The sequence below is a fragment of the Lacerta agilis genome, chromosome 2 (genome assembly GCF_009819535.1).
Source record: "Lacerta agilis isolate rLacAgi1 chromosome 2, rLacAgi1.pri, whole genome shotgun sequence".
Lineage (NCBI taxonomy): Eukaryota > Metazoa > Chordata > Lepidosauria > Squamata > Lacertidae > Lacerta > Lacerta agilis.
The window spans coordinates 114,729,913-114,751,627 of NC_046313.1; the positions used below are offsets into that span (position 1 = coordinate 114,729,913).

Sequence of the window (21,715 nt, forward strand, 5' to 3'; positions counted from 1 at the left end):
GAATGCTTTGATGGTGTTTCCTGCTTGGCAGGGGGTTGGACTGGATGGCCCTTGTGGTCTCTTCCAACTCTAGGATTCTATGATTTTATTCCCATGATCTCAGCACCGGCAGCGGAATTAGGGACACTCCGGGATCAAATCAGTAGCTTCCAACTCTATGATTCTATTATTATTATTATTATTATTATTATTATTATTATTATTATTATCTTGGATATTTCCCCATTTTAACACAGTTCTTTCATTGTGTGTTTCAGCTGGGCGTTCTCTGCTCCCTGAGAGTCTGATTTGACGTTGAGTGCCGGACGGACGGTTAACGGAGGATCTTCACAGGCTTTGCCAGACTAGACCACCGAGGGAGTGGGCCCTGGAGCTGAACCCCTGCCACCCACGGTCGGCGTCTGGGAGCTCCGGGAGAGAAAGGAAGAGAGGATATGGATGCAGGTCGAAGGAAGAACGAGCCCAATGTCCTGGTGCAGGCTGCGCTCAAGCAGTGGCCGCCCATGGGCATGAAAACGGAAGGCCAAGACCATGGTGGTCCTACAATGAGGGAGCAATTCGTTGAAGGAGGGAGAGACCTTTGTGCTTTCCAGACTGGGAGGACGGGGGACATTGTCTCCAGGGTACCAGGAGAGAAGGTGAAGCAGGAGCCGGGCGCTGGGCTGCTTCAGCACTGGGAATCCCAGTGGCAGGAGTTCTTGAAAATGGTGGAGTCTCACCACACGCACTGGGCGATCCCTCCGCTACCGGAAGAGGCTGCCCCTTGGGAGGATGCCAAGGGCTTCCTGGCCTCCTTCGAGCAAGTGGCCAAAGCCTGTCAATGGCCCCAGGAGGAGTGGGCGGCCCGGCTCCTGCCGGCACTCAGCGGAGAAGCGGAGCAGGCCTTCAGCGGCTTGGAAGACGGGGACAGAGAGGATTATGGGAAAGTGAAGGCGGCCATCTTGCGCCGGGACGCCCTGGCCCGGGAACGGTGGTGCCACCGCTTCCGGCATTTCTGCTACCAGGAGGCCGAGGGGCCGAGGGGGGCCTACAGCCGGCTGCGAGACGTTTGCCACCGGTGGCTCAAAGTGCAGAGGCACAGCAAGGAGCAGATCCTGGAGATGCTGATCCTGGAGCAGTTCCTGGCCGTCCTGCCGCCCGAGGTCCAGGGATGGGTGAGGGAGGCTGGGCCCGAAACGTGCTCCCAGGCGGTGGCTCTGGCGGAGGGGTTCTTGCTGAGGCAGCGAGAGGCCAAGGGGCCGCAGAAACAGGTGAGGCTGCAGTTGCAGAGAGCTTTTGGGGGGTGGGGCCAGAGCGACAAAATGTGGGGCGAGGAAGGGGAACTGCTGCAAGGCACCTTGGGACCAGTCCTGCCTGTATCTTGATGGTGTACGGATAGCAATGGTATACTCAGAAAGCTCTGTGGGTTGGAGCGTGGTGCTGATAACGCCAAGGTTGCAGGTTCGATCCCTGTATGGGACAGCTGCATATTCCTGCATTGCAAGGGGGTTGAACTAGAATTAGATCATGGGTAGGCAAACTAAGGCCGGGGGGCTAGATCCGGCCCAATCGTCTTCTAAATCCAGCCCGCAGACGGTCCGGGAATCAGTGCGTTTTTACATGTAAAAACACCAGGCAGGCCCCACAAATAACCCAGAGATGCATTTTAAATAAAAGCACGCATTCTACCCATGTGTGCTTTTATTTAAAATGCATCTCTGGGTTATTTGTGGGGCCTGCCTGGTGTTTTTTACATGAGTAGAATGTGTGCTTTTATTTAAAATGCATCTCTGGGTTATTTGTGGGGCCTGCCTGGTGTTTTTTACATGAGTAGAATGTGTGCTTTTATTTAAAATGCATCTCTGGGTTATTTGTGGGGCCTGCCTGGTGTTTTTTACATGAGTAGAATGTGTGCTTTTATTTAAAATGCATCTCTGGGTTATTTGTGGGGCCTGCCTGGTGTTTTTTACATGAGTAGAATGTGTGCTTTTATTTAAGATGCATCTCTGGCTTATTTGTGGGGCCTGCCTGGAGTTTTTACATGAGTAGAATGTGTGCTTTTATTTAAAATGCATCTCTGGGTTATTCGTCGGGCATAGGAATTCGTTCGTTTCCCCCCCCCCCCAAAAAAAATATAGTCCGGTCCCCCACAAGGTCTGAGGGACAGTGGGCCAGCCCCCTGCTGAAAACGTTTGCTGACCCCTGGACTAGATGATCCACAGGGTCTATGATTCAGGCCCATTGAAGCTAATGTACCTCACTCGGTCCTCTTCATTAATTTCAGTAGGTCTACTCTGAGTAATTATTGGCATCCATCTGTCTTGAGAAACAATGGAGCGCGCCTCCAGGGATGAAGTCAGTCATAGAATCCTAGAGTTGGAAGAGACCCCAAGGGCCATCCAGTCCAACCTCCTGCCAAGCAGGAAACACCATCAAAGCATTCCTGACAGATGGCTGTCAAGCCTCCGCTTAAAGACCTCCAAAGAAGGAGACTCCACCACACTCCTTGGCAGAAAATTCCACTGTCCAACAGCTCTCACTGTCAGGAAGTTCTTCCTAATGTTTAGGTGGAATCTTCTTTCTTGTAGTTTGAATCCATTGCCCCGTGTCCGCTTCTCTGGAGCAGCAGAAAACAACCTTTCTCCCTCCTCTATATGACATCCTTTTATATATTTGAACATGGCTATCATATCACCCCTTAACCTTCTCTTCTCCAGGCTAAACATACCCAGCTCCCTAAGCAACCACTGTGTTAGCAGCATTGAAGTGACCTCCCCGGGGCGCAAGCCAGGGCAGTGTGTCTGGAGGTCCCGGGCTGCCCAGCTGGCAAGACACCCCTCTCAGCCTTGCTTATGGGGTCTAAAGGAAGACATTTGGCACCAGCTTGGCTGCAGGAGTTGCCAGAAACAGCCGTACAAAACGCCATTCAACCGTCCTAGGGACCCTGCTCCCGATTTGTGTAGGGTTTGCTCCCGAGTCTTTTCTTCTCCCAAATATATCCCACAAGGCAGCAAAGGTTTAGGGTTAGAGTTTTCCTTCTAGATGGGCTCCCTTCCCAGGTGGACGAGCCCCATCAGCCCCTCACTTCCCTCTACGGCACGTACAGAAACCGCCTTCTTGACCGATGGACCCACTCTTGGCCTCATCCGCTCAATCTGCCAGAGCCTGTATTCTCATGCAAAAATGCCCCTAACTCACTGAGGTTTTGAGACCCATTGGCTACCCTCACCCGGTTTAGCCAGCCAATCGAAGCTGTTTCCTGGAGTTGTGGTTGCTGTCGCAGGCTGACAGCCAGCGTGGTGTAGTGGTTAAGAGCGGTGGACTCATAATCTGGTGAACCGGGTTCGCTTCCCCGCTCCTCCACATGCAGCTGCTGGGTGACCTTGGGCTAGTCACACTTCTCTAAAGTCTCTCAGCCCCACTCTCCTCACAGAGTGTTTGTTGTGGGGGAGGAAGGGAAAGGAGAATGTGAGCCGCTTTGAGACTCCTTCGGGTAGTGAAAAGTGGGATATCAAATCCAAACTCCTCCTCCTCCTCCTCCTCCTCCTCTTCTTCTTCTCTTCTTCTAGGAGCCACAGGTGAGATCTGAGTGCAGGATGGGGACCAGAGGTAGACGAATGACCCCAGAAGGAGCAGGACATGTCCCTCACCAGCAGTACCACCCATCCCCTGACATGCCACCAACAGTTAGATGAATACTGGGTAACAGCTGAGAGTGATAGGAGTTTGGTGGAGCTTCTGTCTTAGCAGAGCTGAAGGTGATGCCTTGCTCTCCTCCTCTCCTTCTGCTGCAGCTGGATGAAATAGCTGCTGCTGCTGCTCCCTGGTTCCCTTTCCTTTGCCTGCTTGCCCTGATAAGGCAGAGATCGAACCTGAGACCTTCCGCAGTCCCCCACCCGCCAAAAGTGGCCGTGCAGAGGCTGTCGCACGAGGAATCTTTGCTGTCGTTCCAGATGCAGGCAGCCTTTGAGGAGGACGGCTACGGTTTCTCCGAACCGGCGCAGGTTCTGACCGACACGGGGCAGAGGCAGCAGGAGAGGGGAGAGAAGGAGGAGGCCGGCTCTGATGATGCGAGCTCACGAGGTAAGGAGGATACCAAATCTCAGGCTTGCAGTCAAAAAGGTGTGGCACAAAAGGAAAAGGCACTGGGGAGGGAGGAGGAAAGGGGGAGAAGCACACCTCAGTTATAGAATTCTTGTCATGAGCAGCTGGAAAGGAAAATGTTCAAGGAAAGACGAGACAAACCTTTCTCTCCTTCCAGCAGAAAGACCTTGCCTTTCCATCTGTCTCCCATGCATATAGTCAATGGAATAGACCACGAAATGAGAGTTACATTTTTTCTCCCTAGGTCACCGTGTTGCTGTGTTTGGTTGTCAATTCTTTTCAGCAATCACCAAGATTTATCTTTCATTAAAATTTCTTCGCTGCTTTCCCATTTAATGAATACCGTATTTTTCACTCCATAGGGTGCACTGGACCAGCTAAAAGTTTTGCAGCTTTTTTGTAAAGGGAAAAGCCCTGTTTTGTTTTTGTTTTTTTGAGGATCAGCTAAAGGTTTTGCCCCCTTCATGGATCACTGCCTTGTCGTGGCGAAGGGGCTTGAATTACTCAGGGAAGCTATGAGCTATGCCGTGCAGGGCCACCCAAGATGGACAGGTCATAGTGGAGAGTTTGGACCAAACGTGATCCACCTGGAGGAGGAACTGGCAACCTACTCCAGTATCCCTGCCAAGAAAACTCCATGGACAAAGACAACAGGCATATAAAAGATATGACGCTGGAAGATGAGCCCCTCAGGTCGGAAGGCGTCCAACATGCTACTGGGGAAGAGCGGAGGACAAGTACAAGTAGATCCAAAGCTGATGAAGCGGCTGGGCCAAAGCCGAAAGGACACTCAGTTGCGGATATGCCTGGAAGCGAAAGGAAAGTCCAATGCTGTAAAGAAAAGTATTGCATAGGAACCTGGAATGTAAGAACCATGAACCTTGGTAAGCTGGATGTGGTCAAAAATGAGATGGCAAGAATAAACATTGACATCCTAGGCATCAGTGAACTAAAATGGACGGGAATGGGCGAATTCAGTTCAGATGACTATCATATCTACTACTGCGGGCAGGAATCCCGTAAAAGAAATGGAGTGGCCCTCATAGTCAACAAAAGAGTGGCGAAAGCTGTACTGGGATGCAATTTCAAAAATGATAGATTGATCTCGATACGAATCCAAGGCAGTCCTTTTAACATCACAGTAATCCAAGTTTATGCACCAACTTCCAGTGCTGAAGAAACTGAAATTGACCAATTCTATGAAGACTTACAACACCTTATAGAAATGACACCAAAGAAGGATGTTCTTCTCATTATAGGGGATTGGAATGCTAAAGTAGGGAGTCAAGAGATAAAAGGAACAACTGGCAAGTTTGGCCTTGGAGTTCAAAATGAAGCAGGGCAAAGGCTAATAGAGTTCTGTCAGGAGAACAAGCTGGTCATCACAAACACTCTTTTCCAACAACACAAGAGACGACTCTACACATGGACATCACCAGATGGGCGACATCGAAATCAGATTGATTATATTCTCTGCAGCCAAAGATGGAGAAGCTCTATACACTCAGCAAAAACAAGACCTGGAGCTGACTGTGGCTCTGATCATCAGCTTCTTATAGCAAAATTCCAGCTTAAACTGAAGAAAGTAGGAAAAACCACTGGGCCAGTAAGATACAATCTAAATCAAATTCCTTATGAATACACAGTTGAAGTGAAAAACAGGTTTAAGGACTTAGATTTGGTGGATAGAGTGCCTGAAGAACTGTGGATGGAGGCTCGTAACATTATACAGGAGGCAGCCACGAAAACCATCCCAATGAAAAAGAAATGCAAGAAAGCAAAGTGGCTGTCCAATGAGGCCTTAAAAATAGCGGGGGAGAGAAGGCAAGCAAAATGCGAGGGAGATAGTGAAAGATACAGGAAATTGAATGCAGATTTCCAAAGAATAGCAAGGAGAGACAAGAGGGCCTTTCTAAACGAGCAATGCAAAGAAATAGAGGAAAATAACAGAATGGGAAAAACAAGAGATCTGTTCAAGAAAATTGGAGATATGAAAGGAACATTTCGTACAAAGATTACCACAATTAAGGACAAAAGTGGAAAGGACCTAACAGAAGCAGAAGACATCAAGAAGAGGTGGCAAGAATACACAGAGGAACTATACCAGAAAGATATAGAGGTCTCATGCACCCCAGGTAGTGTGGTTGCTGACCTTGAGCCAGACATCTTGGAGAGTGAAGTCAAATGGGCCTTAGAAAGCCTTGCTAACAACAAGGCCAGTGGAAGTGATGATATTCCAGCTGAACTATTTAAAATCCTAAAAGATGATGCTGTTAAGGTGCTACACTCAATATGCCAACAAGTTTGGAAAACTCAGCAGTGGCCAGAGGATTGGAGAAGATCAGTTTACATCCCAATCCCAAAGAAGGGCAGTGCCAAAGAATGCTCTAACTACCGCACAATTGCACTCATTTCACACTCTAGCAAGGTTATGCTTAAAATTCTACAAGGCAGGCTTAAGCAGTACGTGGACCGAGAACTCCCAGAAGTGCAAGCTGGATTTCGAAGGGGCAGAGGAACCAGAGACCAAATTGCAAACATGCGCTGGATTATGGAGAAAGCTAGAGAGTTCCAGAAAAACATCTACTTCTGCTTCATTGACTACGCAAAAGCATTTGACTGTGTCGACCACAGCAAACTATGGAAAGTTCTTAAAGAAATGGGAGTGCCGGATCACCTCATCTGTCTCCTGAGAAATCTCTATTTGGGACAAGAAGCTACAGTTAGAACTGGATATGGAATAACTGATTGGTTCAAAATTGGGAAAGGAGTAAGACAAGGCTGTATATTGTCTCCCTGCTTATTTAACTTATATGCAGAATTCATCATGCGAAAGGCTGGGCTGGATGAATCCCAAATCGGAATTAAGATTGCCGGAAAAAATATCAACAACCTCAGATATGCTGATGATACAACCTTGATGGCAGAAAGTGAGGAGGAATTGAAGAACCTTTTAATGAGGGTGAAAGAGGAAAGCGCAAAATATGGTCTGAAGCTCAACATCAAAAAAACTAAGATCATGGCCACTGGTCCCATCACCTCCTGGCAAATAGAAGGGGAAGAAATGGAGGCAGTGAGAGATTTCACTTTCTTGGGTTCCATGATCACTGCAGATGGTGACAGCAGTCACGAAATTAGAAGACGCCTGCTTCTTGGGAGGAAAGCAATGACAAACCTAGACAGCATCTTAAAAAGCAAAGACATCACCTTGCCAACAAAGGTCCGTATAGTTAAAGCTATGGTTTTCCCAGTAGTAATGTACGGAAGTGAGAGCTGGACCATCAAGAAGGCTGATCGCCGAAGAATTGATGCTTTTGAATTATGGTGCTGGAGGAGACTCTTGAGAGTCCCATGGACTGCAAGAAGATCAAACCTATCCATTCTCAAGGAAATCGGCCCTGAGTGCTCACTAGAAGGACAGATCCTGAAGTTGAGGCTCCAGTACTTTGGCCACCTCATGAGAAGAGAAGACTCCCTGGAAAAGACCCTGATGTTGGGAAAGATGGAGGGCACAAGGAGAAGGGGACGACAAAGGATGAGATGGTTGGACAGTATTCTCGAAGCTACTAACATGAGTTTGGCCAAACTGCGGGAGGCAGTGAATGATAGGCGTGCCTGGCGTGCTCTGGTCCATGGGGTCACGAAGAGTCGGACACGACTGAACGACTGAACAACAACAACAAAAGGTTTTGCAGCTTTTTTTAAAACCCCAGGGTTTTTCTGAGGATCAGCTAAAAGTTTTGCAGCTTTTTTTGCAAAGGGCAAAGCCCTGGATTTTTTTTGAGGATCAGCTAAAAGTTTTGTAGCTTTTTTTGCAAAGGGAAGAGCCCTGGGTTTCTTTTTTTAGAATCAGCTAAATGTTTTGCAGCTATTTTGCAAAGGGGGAAAAGCAAAGAGGAAAAGCCCCATTTTTATTGGGTTCAACTCACATTTCTGCAGCTTCTGAAGGAAAGGGAGCCATTTCTACAGTTTCCAGACAGATAATCTAATCAGCCAGTCACATGTAGCTGGGGAAACAAACAACCTCTCTCTGCAGCACATTCAACAATGGAGGTGGGGCTGAAAGGGAGCCGGGACTCTTATCTCTCTCCCGATCTCTTGCTGATCAGCTGCTAAGCTGTCAGGAATGCTTTGATGGTGTTTCCTGCTTGGCAGGGGGTTGGACTGGATGGCCTTGTGGTCTCTTCCTACTCTAGGATTCTATGATTCTAAAATCAGTTAAGAACAAGCGATTAAAATCTGTGATTAACTAAAAAGAGAGCAAAACACACCAACATCTGCATTTCCAGTTAGACTTCCCTAAGCAATTTTTTTTTAAAAAAGCAGGCACCAAAATGAATACGGTGAATGCACCTGCCTGGTGTCAATAGGCAGGGAGTTTCAAAGTTTAGGTGCTGAAAATGTTACAACATTTAAAGATCGGAAAACAAAAGATATCTGTTAATGAAAAATATGAAAATCTTCCAGCACAATCGCATGTTAACAATATATAACCAGCAGCCCCTCTGTGACTGCACCAAATAGAACAGAAACTAACCAGGTGTGTAAAATGTTTAATATAGGCTTTAAAACAGGGGTCAGCAATTTTTTTCAGCAGGGGGCCAGTCCACTGTCCCTCAGACCTTGTGGGGGGCTGGACTGTATTTTGGAAAAAAAAAAATGAATGAATTCCTATGCCCAACAAATAACCCAGAGATGCATTTTAAATAAAAGAACACATTCTACTCATGTAAAAACATCAGGCAGGCCCTACAAATAACCCAGAGATGCATTTTAAATAAAAGGACACGTTCTACTCATGTAAGAACACGCTGATTCCCAGACCATCTGCGGGCCAAATTTAGAAGGCGATTGGGCCGCATCTGGCCCCCGGGCCTTAGTTTGGGGGGCCCTGCTTAAAACAATAAAATTGCACACAGTTCCTAGCAGCTTTATCCTATATCATAAAAGTATCTAAACCTGTACTCTAAAAGGGATTGCAAAATTATAGAGGTTAAAAGTGCAAACATTTCATAGCAGCTTGATCATAGAAAAGTGGTAAAAAATAATAATCACTTGATGCCTACAACTTGCCTATAACTTACCTCTATATACAGGGAAGACAGAGAAGAGAATAGGGGTTCCTTTTGAGTTAGACCCAGCCAGTAGGGCATGAGGCTGTTAATCTCAGAGTTGTGGGTTCGAATCCCACATTGGGCAAAAGATTCCTGCATTGATGACCCTCTTGGTCCCTTCCAACTCTACAATTCTGTGACTCTATGAAAGACTCTAAAATGATAGACCATCAACATTTATCATGTTTTTTATATGTGTTGGAAGCTGCCGCAAAGGGCTGGGTCAACGCAGCCAGATGGGCAGGGTATAAATATTAAAATTCTTACGATTCTTATTATTCTTACTAATCACATCACCATTCTTTTAATAATTTCCACAGATTACATGCAAGTGGGTGAGTGCGGCACGCAAAACCATCTCCAGGAAAGCCTCGACAACGTGGAACCATCCGTCACGGAAAGCGTCGCCCGGGTTTGCAAAGAGGGCAAAACCTCAGAGGGTCAGAGCGAACCAAAGAGGCCACAGGCGAGCTGGCCAAGGAATTGGGTGGGGGAATCTGTTCCCTGCGGGACGGGCGAGATCTCTCTTGACCAAACCCCACTGCGGCAGCAGCCTCAAGGGTCGGACGGCGGATTTGGCGAAAGCTTCGATTCGGAGCTCGTGAAGTACGAAGCGGTTGAAATCCAGGAGTCGGTCTACCCGCGCGAAGACGGGGCGCAACTCGGTTGCAAGGAGGGCCTGCGGAGACACAGCCCGCACTTCCGCGGGAAGCCGTACCAGTGCGCTTATTGCGGAAAGGCCTTCAGCCGCCGGTCGCACCTGGTGACGCACGAGAGGACCCACACGGGAGAGAAGCCCTACGCCTGCTCCTTCTGCGGCAAAAGCTTCATCCAGAGCTCCCACCTCATCCTCCACGAGAGGACCCACACCGGGGAGAAGCCCTACCGGTGCTGCGCCTGCGGGAAGAGCTTCAGCAGCACCTCCAACCTCCTGGCCCACGGCAGGACCCACACGGGCGAGAAGCCCTACAAGTGCGCCGTCTGCGAGAAGGGCTTCATCAGCAAGTCGCACCTGGTCCGCCACCGCAGGAACCACGCCGGGGACAGGCCGCCCGCAGAACAATCCTGTTCCGGGAAAGCCTTCTCCTTGACCTAGTTTATTAGGAGACCAAGAAAGGGAGACCACACTGGAGTAAAGCCATACCAGAAAGCCCACCTTATTTTACAAAGAAGGTGTGGGGCAGGCCAGAAGAAGAAGAGTTTGGATTTGATATCCCGCTTTTCACTACCTGAAGGAGTCTCAAAGCGGCTCACATTCTCCTTTCCCTTCCTCCCTCACAACAAACACTCTGTGAGGTGAGTGGGGCTGAGAGACTTCAGAGAAGTGTGACTAGCCCAAGGTCACCCAGCAGCTGCATGTGGAGGAGTGGAGACGCGAACCCGGTTCACCAGATTACGAGTCTACCGCTCTTAACCACTACACCACACTGGACAGACTAGGCCTGCGTTAGAAAGGCCTCTCGAAAGAAGGAATTATGGCACTTTCTGATCTGCCACCTCCTCTGGGGAGAGAGCAGAAACAGCCCTTTGTCTTTCCTATCCAGGAAAGAATCTGGTGAGTATCTTTTGCAGCTGGAGGTGAGTCAAGACTGCAATGGAGGATGGTGGAAAATGCACTTTGGGGAGGAAGGTCGCCCCACATGGGGACCCTCCAACCTCAAAGGGTGGCCAGTGGGACAAGAAGAGGCAGGGAGGCAGCTGCTGGTGGAGGGGAGCCGAGTAGGGCAGAAAGGATCAGCCCCCCCTTTCCCAGCATTGGATTGAGGGCTCCCCACAGATGAAATGTCTAATATAAAATCCCAGCCAAGCACAACTGGAAAATGTATTGTCTACATGAGTCCTAAGAGATGGAAGACCACAAAAACAAAAAAACAAAAACATTTGGAAGTATTTTATTGAAAAGATTAGAAAAAGAGGAACTACAGTCTTATTTTGCCACCTGGTTCTTTTTCATCACTTACACACCTACCAACAAACATCTATCAAAAGTTCCAGTTACAGGCAGGTAGCCGTGTTGGTCTGCCATAGTCAAAACAAAATAAAAAAATAAAAAAAAATCCTTCCAGTAGCACCTTAGAGACCAACTAAGTTTGTTCTTGGTATGAGCTTTCGTGTGCATGCACACTTCTCATACCAAGAACAAACCTAGTTGGTCTCTAAGGTGCTACTGGAAGGAATTTTTAAATTTTTTTATCTATCAAAAGAATCAACAGAAATATGGACAGCGTGAAAAGCAGGCAGCTCTTAACCAAAGCCATCTATTGTTTTCTCTCCATGACACCCTTGCACTCTCCCTTGGTACCCTGAATAAATAAAATAGACACTTAAAAATATATATTTTGGAAAATTCAAAGCAATTAACATTTTGATGGAAATTAAGGGATGGGCCCTGACTGAAACTCTAGGTTTCTTAAATCATTAGCATGCATTGTGCTTGACCTGAAGCTTTCCCCACGTTCCAGGCATTAAAATGCTTCTTAAATTTAATATTCTGTCACATTTAGTAAAGATGGTTCTCTTGACTGGAGCTCATTCCGCACTCCAGGCATTTAAACAGCATATCTCCTGGGTGAATTCTTTGATGGGAAGGAAGGTCTCCTCTTCGACGGCTCGTTCCACACTCCAGGCATTGAAGCGGTTCTCTCTAGCATGAATTCTTTTGTGCTTCTCGAGGTTTGTGCCCCTACTGAAGCTCTTGCCACACTCGGGGCATTTATATGGCTTCCCCTCTGTGTGGATTCTCTGATGTGAAGTAAGGCTTGTGCTCACAGTAAAGGTCTTGCCGCACTCCAAGCATTTATAGGGTTTCTCCCCTGTGTGGATCCTCTCATGCTTAATAAGGTTTGTGCTCTGACTGAAACTTTTCCCACACTCTGGGCATTTGTATGGCCTCTCCTGTGTGTGGATTCTTTGATGTGAAGTCAGGTTTTTCCTCCAGCTGAAGCTCTTTCCGCACTCCAGACACTCGTACGGCTTTTCTCCCGTGTGGATTTTGTCATGTTTCGTAAGGGCCGTGCTCTGACTGAAACACATCCCACACTCCAGGCATTTAAATGGCTTTTCGCCCGTGTGTATTCTCTGATGGGAAATGAGGTCTGAGCTTTGACTGAAGCTCTTTCCGCACTCCAGGCATTTGAAAGGCTTCTTCCCCGTGTGGATTCTCCCATGCTTGGTAAGGTTTGTGTTCTGACTGAAGGCCTTGCCACACTCCAAACACTGGTAGGGCTTCTCCCCGGTGTGAATTATTTGATGGGAAATCAGGTTTGAGCTCTGACTAAAGTGCTTCCCACACTCCAGGCATTTAAACGGTTTCTCCCCTGTGTGAGTTCTCAGATGTTTAGTAAGGTTTGTGCTTCGACTGAAGCTCTTTCCACATTCCAGGCATTTACGATGTTTCTCTCTCCCATGAATTGCCTGGTGTGAAGCTTGGTGTTTGCTTTGACAAAAGTCCTCCCCAAATTCCAGACTCTTAACTTTTCTCTCTCCCGTGTGGATTATCTGATGAGAGATGAGGTTTGCGCTGTGACTGAAGCTATTACCACAGGCCAGTGGTTTCTCCTCTGTGTACGCTCTTTGGACAGAGATTTCACAGGCGTCTACTTGGTTTCCGCCCTGCCTCCCCATTTCTTGATCCCCAGAGGTCTCTTCTCCCTCTTCATTCTTAACTGGTTCCAAGGACACCCCAACTGGCTCTTCATAATCCTCACTGCCCTGCCCAGTTGCTGCATAGGGAAAGAGAGAATCCTGATTAGAGTTTGGAGGGACCTCCAAAGGTCATTCAGCCCTACCCCTTGCTCAGTGCAGGAGCCACAATGCAGGGCACTACTATGCTATCCCTGATAGGGGGCCAGCCTCTGCTTTCAAGCCTCTTAGAATTATTATTATTATTATTTATTACTTATACCCTGCCCATCTGGCTGGGTTTCCCCAGCCACTCTGGGCAGCTCCCAACAGAATATTAAAAACACAATAAAACATCAAACATTAAAAACTTCCCTAAACAGGGCTGCCTTCAGATGTCTGCTAAAAGTCAGATAGTTCTTTATTTCCTAGACATATGATGGGAGGGCGTTCCACAGGGAGGGGGCCACTACCGAGAAGGCCCTCTGCCTGGTTCCCTGTAACCTCTCTTCTCGCAGGGAGGGAACCGCCAGAAGGCCCTCGGAGCTGGACCTCAGTGTCTGGGCTGAACGATGGGGGTGGAGACGCTCCTTCAGGTATACTGGGCTGAAGCCATTTAGGGCTTTAAAGGTCAGCACCAACACTTTGAATTGTGCTCGAAACATACTGGGAGCCAATGTAGTTCTTTCAGGACTGGTGTTATATGATCCCAGCGGCCACTCCCGGTCACCAGTCTAGCTGCCGCATTCTGGATTAGTTGCAGTTACCGGCCACCTTCAAAGGTAGCCCACGTAGAGCGCATTGCAGCAGTCCAAGCAGGAGATAACTAGAGCATGCACCATTCTGGTGAGACAGTCTGCGGGCAGGTAGGATCTCAGCCTGCGTACCAGATGAAGCTGGTAGACAGCTGCTGCCCTGGACACAGAATTGACCTGTGCCTCCATGGACAGCTGTGAGTCCAAATGACTCCCAGGCTACGCACCTGGTCATTCAGGGGCACAGTTACCCCATTCAGGACCAGGGAGTCCCCTACACCTGCCCGCCCCCTGTCCACCAAAAAGAGTACTTCTGTCTTGTCAGGATTCAACCTCAATCTGTTAGCCAAATTAGGTAGATTTTTCCCCCTTAGGCTCCTTACAGTGAGGGCAGTGTCACATGCCCAATAATGTGACCCGATCACAAAACAGATAGGAGCCAGTTTAGGAGGAATCTAACGGCTGAATGTTAAAGTGAAAAACAACTCCAGATGAGGCACAAGGAGGATTCTAATAAGGACAGTAAAAAATGGTTAAGTGAGTGTTTTCAGGGACGGTTGTATTGGAGATTGTGAAGTGCTGAGGTGGCAGGAGGAGGTTGCGAAGAGAGTAAAGAAATAATATGACATATATATTAGGGGGACACGGGTAGCGCTGTGGTCTAACCACTGAACCTAGGGCTTGCCGATAGGAAGGTCGGTGGTTCGAATCCCCGCGACAGGGTGAGCTCCCGTTGTTTGGTCCCAGCTCCTGCCCACCTAGCAGTTCGAAAGCATGTCAAGCGCAAGTAGATAAATAAGTACTGCTCCGGCGGGAAGGTAAACGGAGTTTCCGTGTGCTGCTCTGGTTCACCAGAAGTGGCTTAGTCCTGCTGGCTTCATGACCAGGAAGCTGTCTGCGGACAAACGCCTGCTCCCTCGGCCAGTAAGCGAGATGAGCACCTCAACCCCAGTCGTTTGCGACTGGACTTCATAGAATCATAGAATCCTAGAGTTGGAAGAGACCACAAGGGCCATCCAGTCCAACCCCCTGCCAAGCAGGAAACACCATCAAAGCATCCCTGACAGATGGCTGCCAAGCCTCCGCTTAAAGACCTCCAAAGAAGGAGACTCCACCACCACTCCTTGGCAGCAAATTCCACTGTCCAACAGCTCTTACTGTCAGGAAGTTCTTACTAATGTTTAGGTGGAATCTTCTTTCTTGTAGTTTGAATCCATTGCCCCGTGTCTGCTTCTCTGGAGCAGGAGAAAACAACCTTGCTCCCTCCTCTTATATGACATCCTTTTATATATTTGACATGGCCAGCATATCACCCCTTAACCTTCGCTTCTCCAGGCTAAACATACCCAGCTCCCTAAGCCGTTCCTCATAAGGCATCGTTTCCAGGCCTTGGACCATTTTGGTATCCCTCCTTTGGACACGTTCCAGCTTGTCAGTATCCTTCTTGAACTGTGGTGCCCAGAACTGGACACAGTATTCCAGGTGAGGGTCTGACCAGAGCGGAATACAGTGGTACTATTACTTCCCTTGATCTAGATGCTATACTCCTATTGATGCAGCCCAGAATTGCATTGGCTTTTTTAGCTGCTGCATCACACAGTTGACTCATGTCACTGTTGACTTAACTGTCAGGGGGTCCTTTACCTTTACCTTTATGACATATATTTGCCTATTTAGTGCGTGTCCTAATGTGAGTGCTCCTGCAGACTCTTTGAACTCTGACTGTTAATGCATTACTTAATTAATGTCTGACCAATTGAGAACTGGGTGCGAGCCGCCATACTTGAACATTGCAATGAGAACTTGCCACACACAAAGAAGAGTTCCACCACTTTTTGGAGGAAGTCTAGAGCACTCTCGTCTTTTTTTTCCAGACTACTTATCAGATGCAGAAAGGATTGGGGGGTCAATCTTTGCTTAGAGATTCGACAAGGGGTGCGGGGGCCTGCCTGTTGAGTGGTCCGATTCATCTCTGTGGCTTTGCATTGTGTACGATCGTGGCAGTGAGTCATTTGACTTACTTGAAGTGTCAGAAACAACAATAAAACTTTAGAAAATAAATAAATGAGAGTAAAAGAGAAAGAGAAACAGAACCCGTGTAGAGGGAAAGTAAAGGGGGGGAACCCCCAAAACTATACTTTACAAAGTTGTTGTTGTACTTCACCAGATCTTAACCTATTACAGTATTTGTAAGAATGGATTCCAAATATCACTGAATTTGTGCACGGCAAGTCTGCGTTTATATGCAAGTGGTTTCGTATGCTGTGAGTTTGTATAAGTCTCCAATCAATCATAGAAGGGAGCCACGTTTTTAATTTTTCCAATTCACCCGGATCAGTCTTTTGCTGTGGTTAGGGCTCAGACAGTCCACTCGTATTGTCCTTTTGTAAGGTTTCACGTACTGGGTATATAGTTCAAGAGGTATTTTGCTCTGTAAATGTAGGTTGTTCCGTTCTGTTGATGGTTCGGTTACCTTCTGCCCAAAATCTCTCAATATAGGACAATGAAAAAAAAACAGTTTTAGAGAAGCATTATCCCTGTTGCATCTCAGACAGTTCGATACCTTAAATAGCCCTTTTAAAAACCAACAAAAATAATAAACTTGAAAGCCTCGTTATCTCCTTCACTTGGCAGAACAACTGCATTCTCCCTAGGTATTCAGAAGCACACTGCCTCAGACACTGGAGACAGAACGTAGCCAGGATGACCAGCAGCCATTAGGGATGTCTAGTCCCTAATTTGGCTTAGAGGCCTTTGAAAACCCTTGCCGGCTTTCGCAGAGAACCAACCAGATGGCTCTGAAAAAGCCCACAAGCAGCTGTTCTTACCTAGGGAAGATACACTCCCCTGTTTCTCCTCCATGACTTTCTTGCACAAGGCTCTGTGGCCTGGATCTAGCAACGCCCGCTCCTCCTCAGGGAAATACACAGCTGCCGCCTCAAAGATCAGCAGACCCTAAAAGAAAGAAAATTACTCCTAGTATTTTCCTACAGGACCGAAAAACACAGAGTCATCTGGCCAAATAATCTTCAAGGCTCGGTAATAAGAGTGGGACATCTGGGCTGCAATAAATGCCAGGTCTCACTCCATGCCAGCACTTGGGCTGCAGCATGAGGTGGGAAGGACGCGGGTGGCGCTGTGGTCTAAACCACTGAGCCTCTTAGGCTTGATGATCAGAAGGTCGGCAGTTCGAATCCCATTGCTCTGTCCCAGCTCCTGCCAGCATAGCAGTCCAAAAGCACACCAGTGCAAGTAGATAAATAGGTACCAGCTCCGGCGGGAAGGTAAACGGCGTTTCCGTGCGCTCTGGTTTCTGTCACGGTGTCCCATGCACCAGAAGCGGTTTAGTCCTGCTGGCCACATGACCCGGAAAGCTGTCTGTGGATAAACGCCGGCTCCCTCGGCATGAAGCGGAGATGAATGCCACAACCCCGTAGTCTCCTTTGACTGGGCTTAACCATCCAGGGGTCATTACCTATTACCTTTTTTTACCTTGTACCTGTTTGCTTTGGACGAAAGCACACTTTGCTTCAGGCCCAGTTACAGTGGTACCCTCGGGTTAAGAACTTAATCGGTTCCGGAGGTCCGTTCTTAACCTGAACTGTTTCTTAACCCGAAGCACCACTTTAGCTAATGGACCTTCTGCCAAAGCATGATTTCTGTTCTTATCCTGAAGCAAAGTTCTTAACCTGAAGCGTTATTTCTGGGTTAGCGGAGTCTGTAACCCAAAGCGTCTGTAACCTGAAGCGTCCGTAACCTGAGGTACCACTGTACTTACCTGCTGCTGGAATGTGCAGGAGAGGAGAGCACTGTCGGGCGAGGTTGTCCGCCTGTAACAACTCTAAACAAACCTGGCAGGGAGAATCTGCAGGAGCATCACTGGTTGTCTTCTGAGTTGGTGAGGCTCACCTGACAACAAGAAGAATGACGTCTTGAGTACATCAACCCAGTCGTGGGGAGTAGTCTGCCATTCAGTGGGTGCCTTATGACTCAGTCTTCGAGCGCCTGCTGAAAACCTTTCTATGCTGCCAATCCTATGCAGGAAATTATGAAAATATCCTTTAATGGTTAGTTTGTTTTGGCATCCGTCTGTCTCGAGAAACAATGGAGCGCGCCTCCGGGGGTGAAGAAAAAACCCGCTGCGTTAGCAGCACCAAAGCGACCTCCCTGGGGCACAATCCAGGGCAGTGTGTCTGGAGATCCTGGGCTGCCCCAGTTGGCAAGACTGATGGGGGTCCAAAGGAAAGCACAGCAAGACGTTTGGCACCACCTTGGCTGCAGGAGTTTCCGGAAGGAGGCGTACAAGGTGCCATCCAACTGTCTTAGGGACTCCGCTCCGGATTTGTGTAGGGTTTGCTTTTCTTCTCTCGCAATGCCCAAATAAATCCCTAAATATCTGGAGGAGAAGCTCACTTTCGCCCCTGTACCTCACATGCTCCGATAAGGCGCGCCCAGCTGTTCATCTCCCTTCTCCCCAACTTCACAGGACATTCAGAGCTCGCGCCTATTCAGGTTCCTATTTGAACGCAGCCAGAGGATGCGGGGCTCCTGCTTCCTTACGTTGGCAACCGGAAATAACTCTCTCCCTCTGCCGCCTCTACTGCGTTCACTTATCCCTTTGGAGGGACGGGGTTGGTCACTTCTGGCGCCGCCCCCGTCCCTGCGGAATGCTCAGCCAATAGAAATTCAGCGGGCGTCTTCTCCATTAACCTTTAAATGCCCGCAAAAACGTTGCTGTGTAGCCAAGCCTATGCAGGTAATTAAGATTCTTCTGTAATAGTTGGGCTCACTCCTCCGTTGTCTCCCGAGACAGGTCGATGCCAATCAATCAATAGTTGATCTCTGATTTTTTAAAATGGTTTTACGATTGTATGATTGTTGAAAGTCAGTCTTTTTTTAAAAAAATGAACAGCACTATATATATTTTTTAAATACAGATTTATTAAAAAAAACAGCCTTTGATTTTTCCAGGCAGGGCTCCCACCCATCTTTCCCGAGTTTCAAGCGCTTGTTTGGGGGCAGGAGCTGCCCAACACTGCAATTAGCAGTTGCCTATCTGAAGAAAGGCGCTCTGCGTATGTTTTTTTTTTTTGTTTGTTTGCCCAGACAGAAAGTGGTGAGCACAAATCTCTGCAGGAAAACAAAATTAAAAATTAAAAAAAACCCTTCCAGTAGCACCTTAGAGACCAACTAAGTTTGTTATTGGTATGAGCTTTCGTGTGCATGCACACTTCTTCAGATACACTCTGCATATGCTCTAAGGCCGTCTGCCTATAGATCTTCTTCCCCCCAGAAAGGTGGGGAAATGATTCTGCCGCTTAAAAAAAAAAAAAAGCACTCTGCACATGCTGTGGGATACTGCGTGCAGCCCCAAGAAAGGGGGAAAAGTAGCAGTTCCCCATCTGGAGAAAGGCGCTCTGCATATGCTTAAGAGATCCTTTATCCGTTGGAAAAAGTTTGTAGGTTATATGAAGAATCACCACTGCAAGCAAGTTAAAACGTTAGCAGGTTTAGAGTAAACCCAGCAATATAACGGAGTTAAAAACGAGAAACAAGAAAGGGAAACGAACGAGAAACAAACGAAAAACAAGAAAGGGAAAATATGGAATGATTAGAATATGCAGTGAAGGGAAGTCGGATGTTCAATTCCTCTTGAATGTCATGTTATAGCAATGTCGAAAACTGCAATGGTGAAAATATAAATGAAAATCTAAAAAGAGAAAGAGATCCTCCATCCGTAGCTTTGTTGTTGTTGTTGTTGTTGTTGTTGTTGTTGTTGTTGTTGTGTTGTTGTTCGCCCAGACAGAAAGCGGGGGACTGCATTACTCTCTGCAGGAAGGCGCTCTGCACGAGCTCAGGAATACTTTTTTTTGGGGGGGGGAGGAAACCACCGCCTCCGGCCAGACCCCTCTGCAGCCACCGGCAGAGGGCGAAGAGCGCAAGGGCGCGCGTGTTTCCTCTCGTCCGGCTCCGGAGGGAGGGATGGAGGTCGGACGGAAGGGGCTGAGCTTCTTGCCAAGCGGCGGAGTTAGCATCCGGGGGTGCCTCTGAAGCCTTGGGGGCGGGGGGCGGGGAGAGGCAGGCACCCACCCACCCACCCAGCACCCCAAATGTGCACCGGGATCGGCGGAGGAGCCTCCTGCGCGCTTGGAGCAAAAAGGCAGCAGCAGCCGCCTGGATAGGAGACTCGCCTTTGCCCGACGACAGCACAACCCCTGCAGCAGCTTTGCAAGGAAAGAAGCGCCTGATCCGGATCATCGCTGCCCCTAACAATCAACAGGGCGCCCGGAGAAAACAGGGTACCACACGCGAGCGCGCGAGCGCACCCCCAAACATCTCCAAAATAGCTGCAGGTACTGGCTTGGTGCGCCTTTTCCACCTGCCTGCCCACCTGTGTCGGGAGGTCTATGCGCGTCCACTCCCGAGGAAGCCCCGTTGACTTCAGTGGGGCTTGAAATCACCCTAGGATCGTAGAGTTGGAAGGGACCCCCGAGGGTCATCTAGTCCAACCCCCTGCAGTGCAGGAATCTCAGCTAAAGCATCCATGACAGATGACCATCCGACCCCTGCTTGAAAACTTGCAAGGAAGAGAGTGCCAAACCTCCCTTCCACGGTCAAACAGCTCTTACTGTCAGAAAGTTTCCCCATATGTTGAGTCGGAATCTCTTGTAGCTTGAGGCCATGGGTTCGAGTCCTACCCTCCAGAGCAGGAGAAAACAAGCATGCTCCCTTTTCCATGTGACAGCGCTTCAGATATTTGGCAATGGCTATCATATCTCCACTCAGTCTCCTCTTGTCCAGCTCCTTCGACCGCTCCTCATAAGGCTTGGCTGCCTTCTGCTGTTGTCTGCACTGACTGGCAGCAGCAGTCTGCAAGGTCTGAGACATTCCCAGCCCTACCCTGGAGATGCCAGGAATTGAATTAAGGGCTTTTAGGGACCATCTGATTTACATGCTTGAGCTGAGATTCCTCCATTGCAGGGGGTTGGACTAGATGACCCTCGGGGTCCCTTCCAGCTCCACAAGTCTATGAGCTTCTGATGCACGGCCCCTGAGCCACTGCCCCTGAGCCACTTAGTCAGCCGTGCAGAGGATTGCAGCCATCGCCTACTCCAGGACCTGTTGTTCTCTCTCTGCAGAATTTCCCCTACCTCTGATTATTTCCAGCCAGTGTGGTGTAGTGGTTAAGAGCGGTAGACTTGTAATCTGGGGAACCGGGTTCGTGTCTCCTCTCCTCCACATGCAGCTGCTGGGTGACCTTGGGCTAGTCACACTTCTCTGAAGTTTCTCAGCCCCACTCACCTCACAGAGTGTTTGTTGTGGGGGGAAGGGAAAGGAGAATGTTAGCCGCTTTGAGACTCCTTTGGGTAGTGAAAAGCGGGATATCAAATCCAAACTCTTCTTCTTCTTCTTCTCTTCTTCTTCTTCTTCTTCTTTCTTCTTTCCCCCACACCTGCTTAGCATCTCACCTCTGCTGAGTCAAAACATCCAGGGAAGGAGGGGAGCTGGAGGAATGGATGGCACAGAGCTGAATCAGGTAAGGGATTTTGTGAGTGGTTTGGCGTTCGTACCCCAATAATCCCTCAAACCCAGCCAAAACTTGTGGGTTTTTTTTTTTTTAAAGATATATTCCTGGTTCACTTTTTTCCTCTCTCTACCTCGGCTTCTAGTCTAGCCTGTGTATAACAGGACCAACGCCTGCTTTTAAAAACATATCTATATACAGTATTATTACATTTATTTCCCCATCTTTTGCTACATGGAGCTCAAGGCAACATTTCTGGTCCCGTCCCCCCATTTAAACCCCACAACAACCTTGTGAGGTAGCTTAGGCTGAGAGCAAGCGACTGGCCCCAAGATTGCCCCGTGATCGCAAAGCGGGGATTCGAACCCCGGCCTCCCAAGCCCTAGTCCGACACTCTTAACTACACCTTATCTCAATTGGTTTGCTGCAAAGGCGAAGGACGCTGGTGCCGTGAGTTTTTGCAGCCTGCAAAGCGCCGTTCGGTTTTTGCAACGTTGCGTAAGGCAGAAGAAACAGGGAAACTCAGAGGTAAATCAGTCAAGGAAGGCAGCGTGGTGCAGTGGTTAGGGTGTTGGACTAAGACCCTGGAGACCAGAGTTCGAATCCCCACTCAGCTG

The 21,715-nt window shown here is 48.4% G+C and overlaps 1 protein-coding gene across 1 annotated transcript in view; it reads left to right on the plus strand.

The window, feature by feature from the left end:
- Positions 1–21,715, plus strand: part of LOC117042526 — a 76,976-nt gene that overhangs the window by 49,213 nt on the left and 6,048 nt on the right. Inside the window, 5 exon segments of the mRNA XM_033142068.1 lie at positions 409–1,250; positions 3,843–4,062; positions 9,518–10,264; positions 19,848–19,926; positions 21,035–21,110. Coding sequence (XP_032997959.1) covers positions 409–1,250; positions 3,843–4,062; positions 9,518–10,264; positions 19,848–19,926; positions 21,035–21,110 — 1,964 coding nt within the window.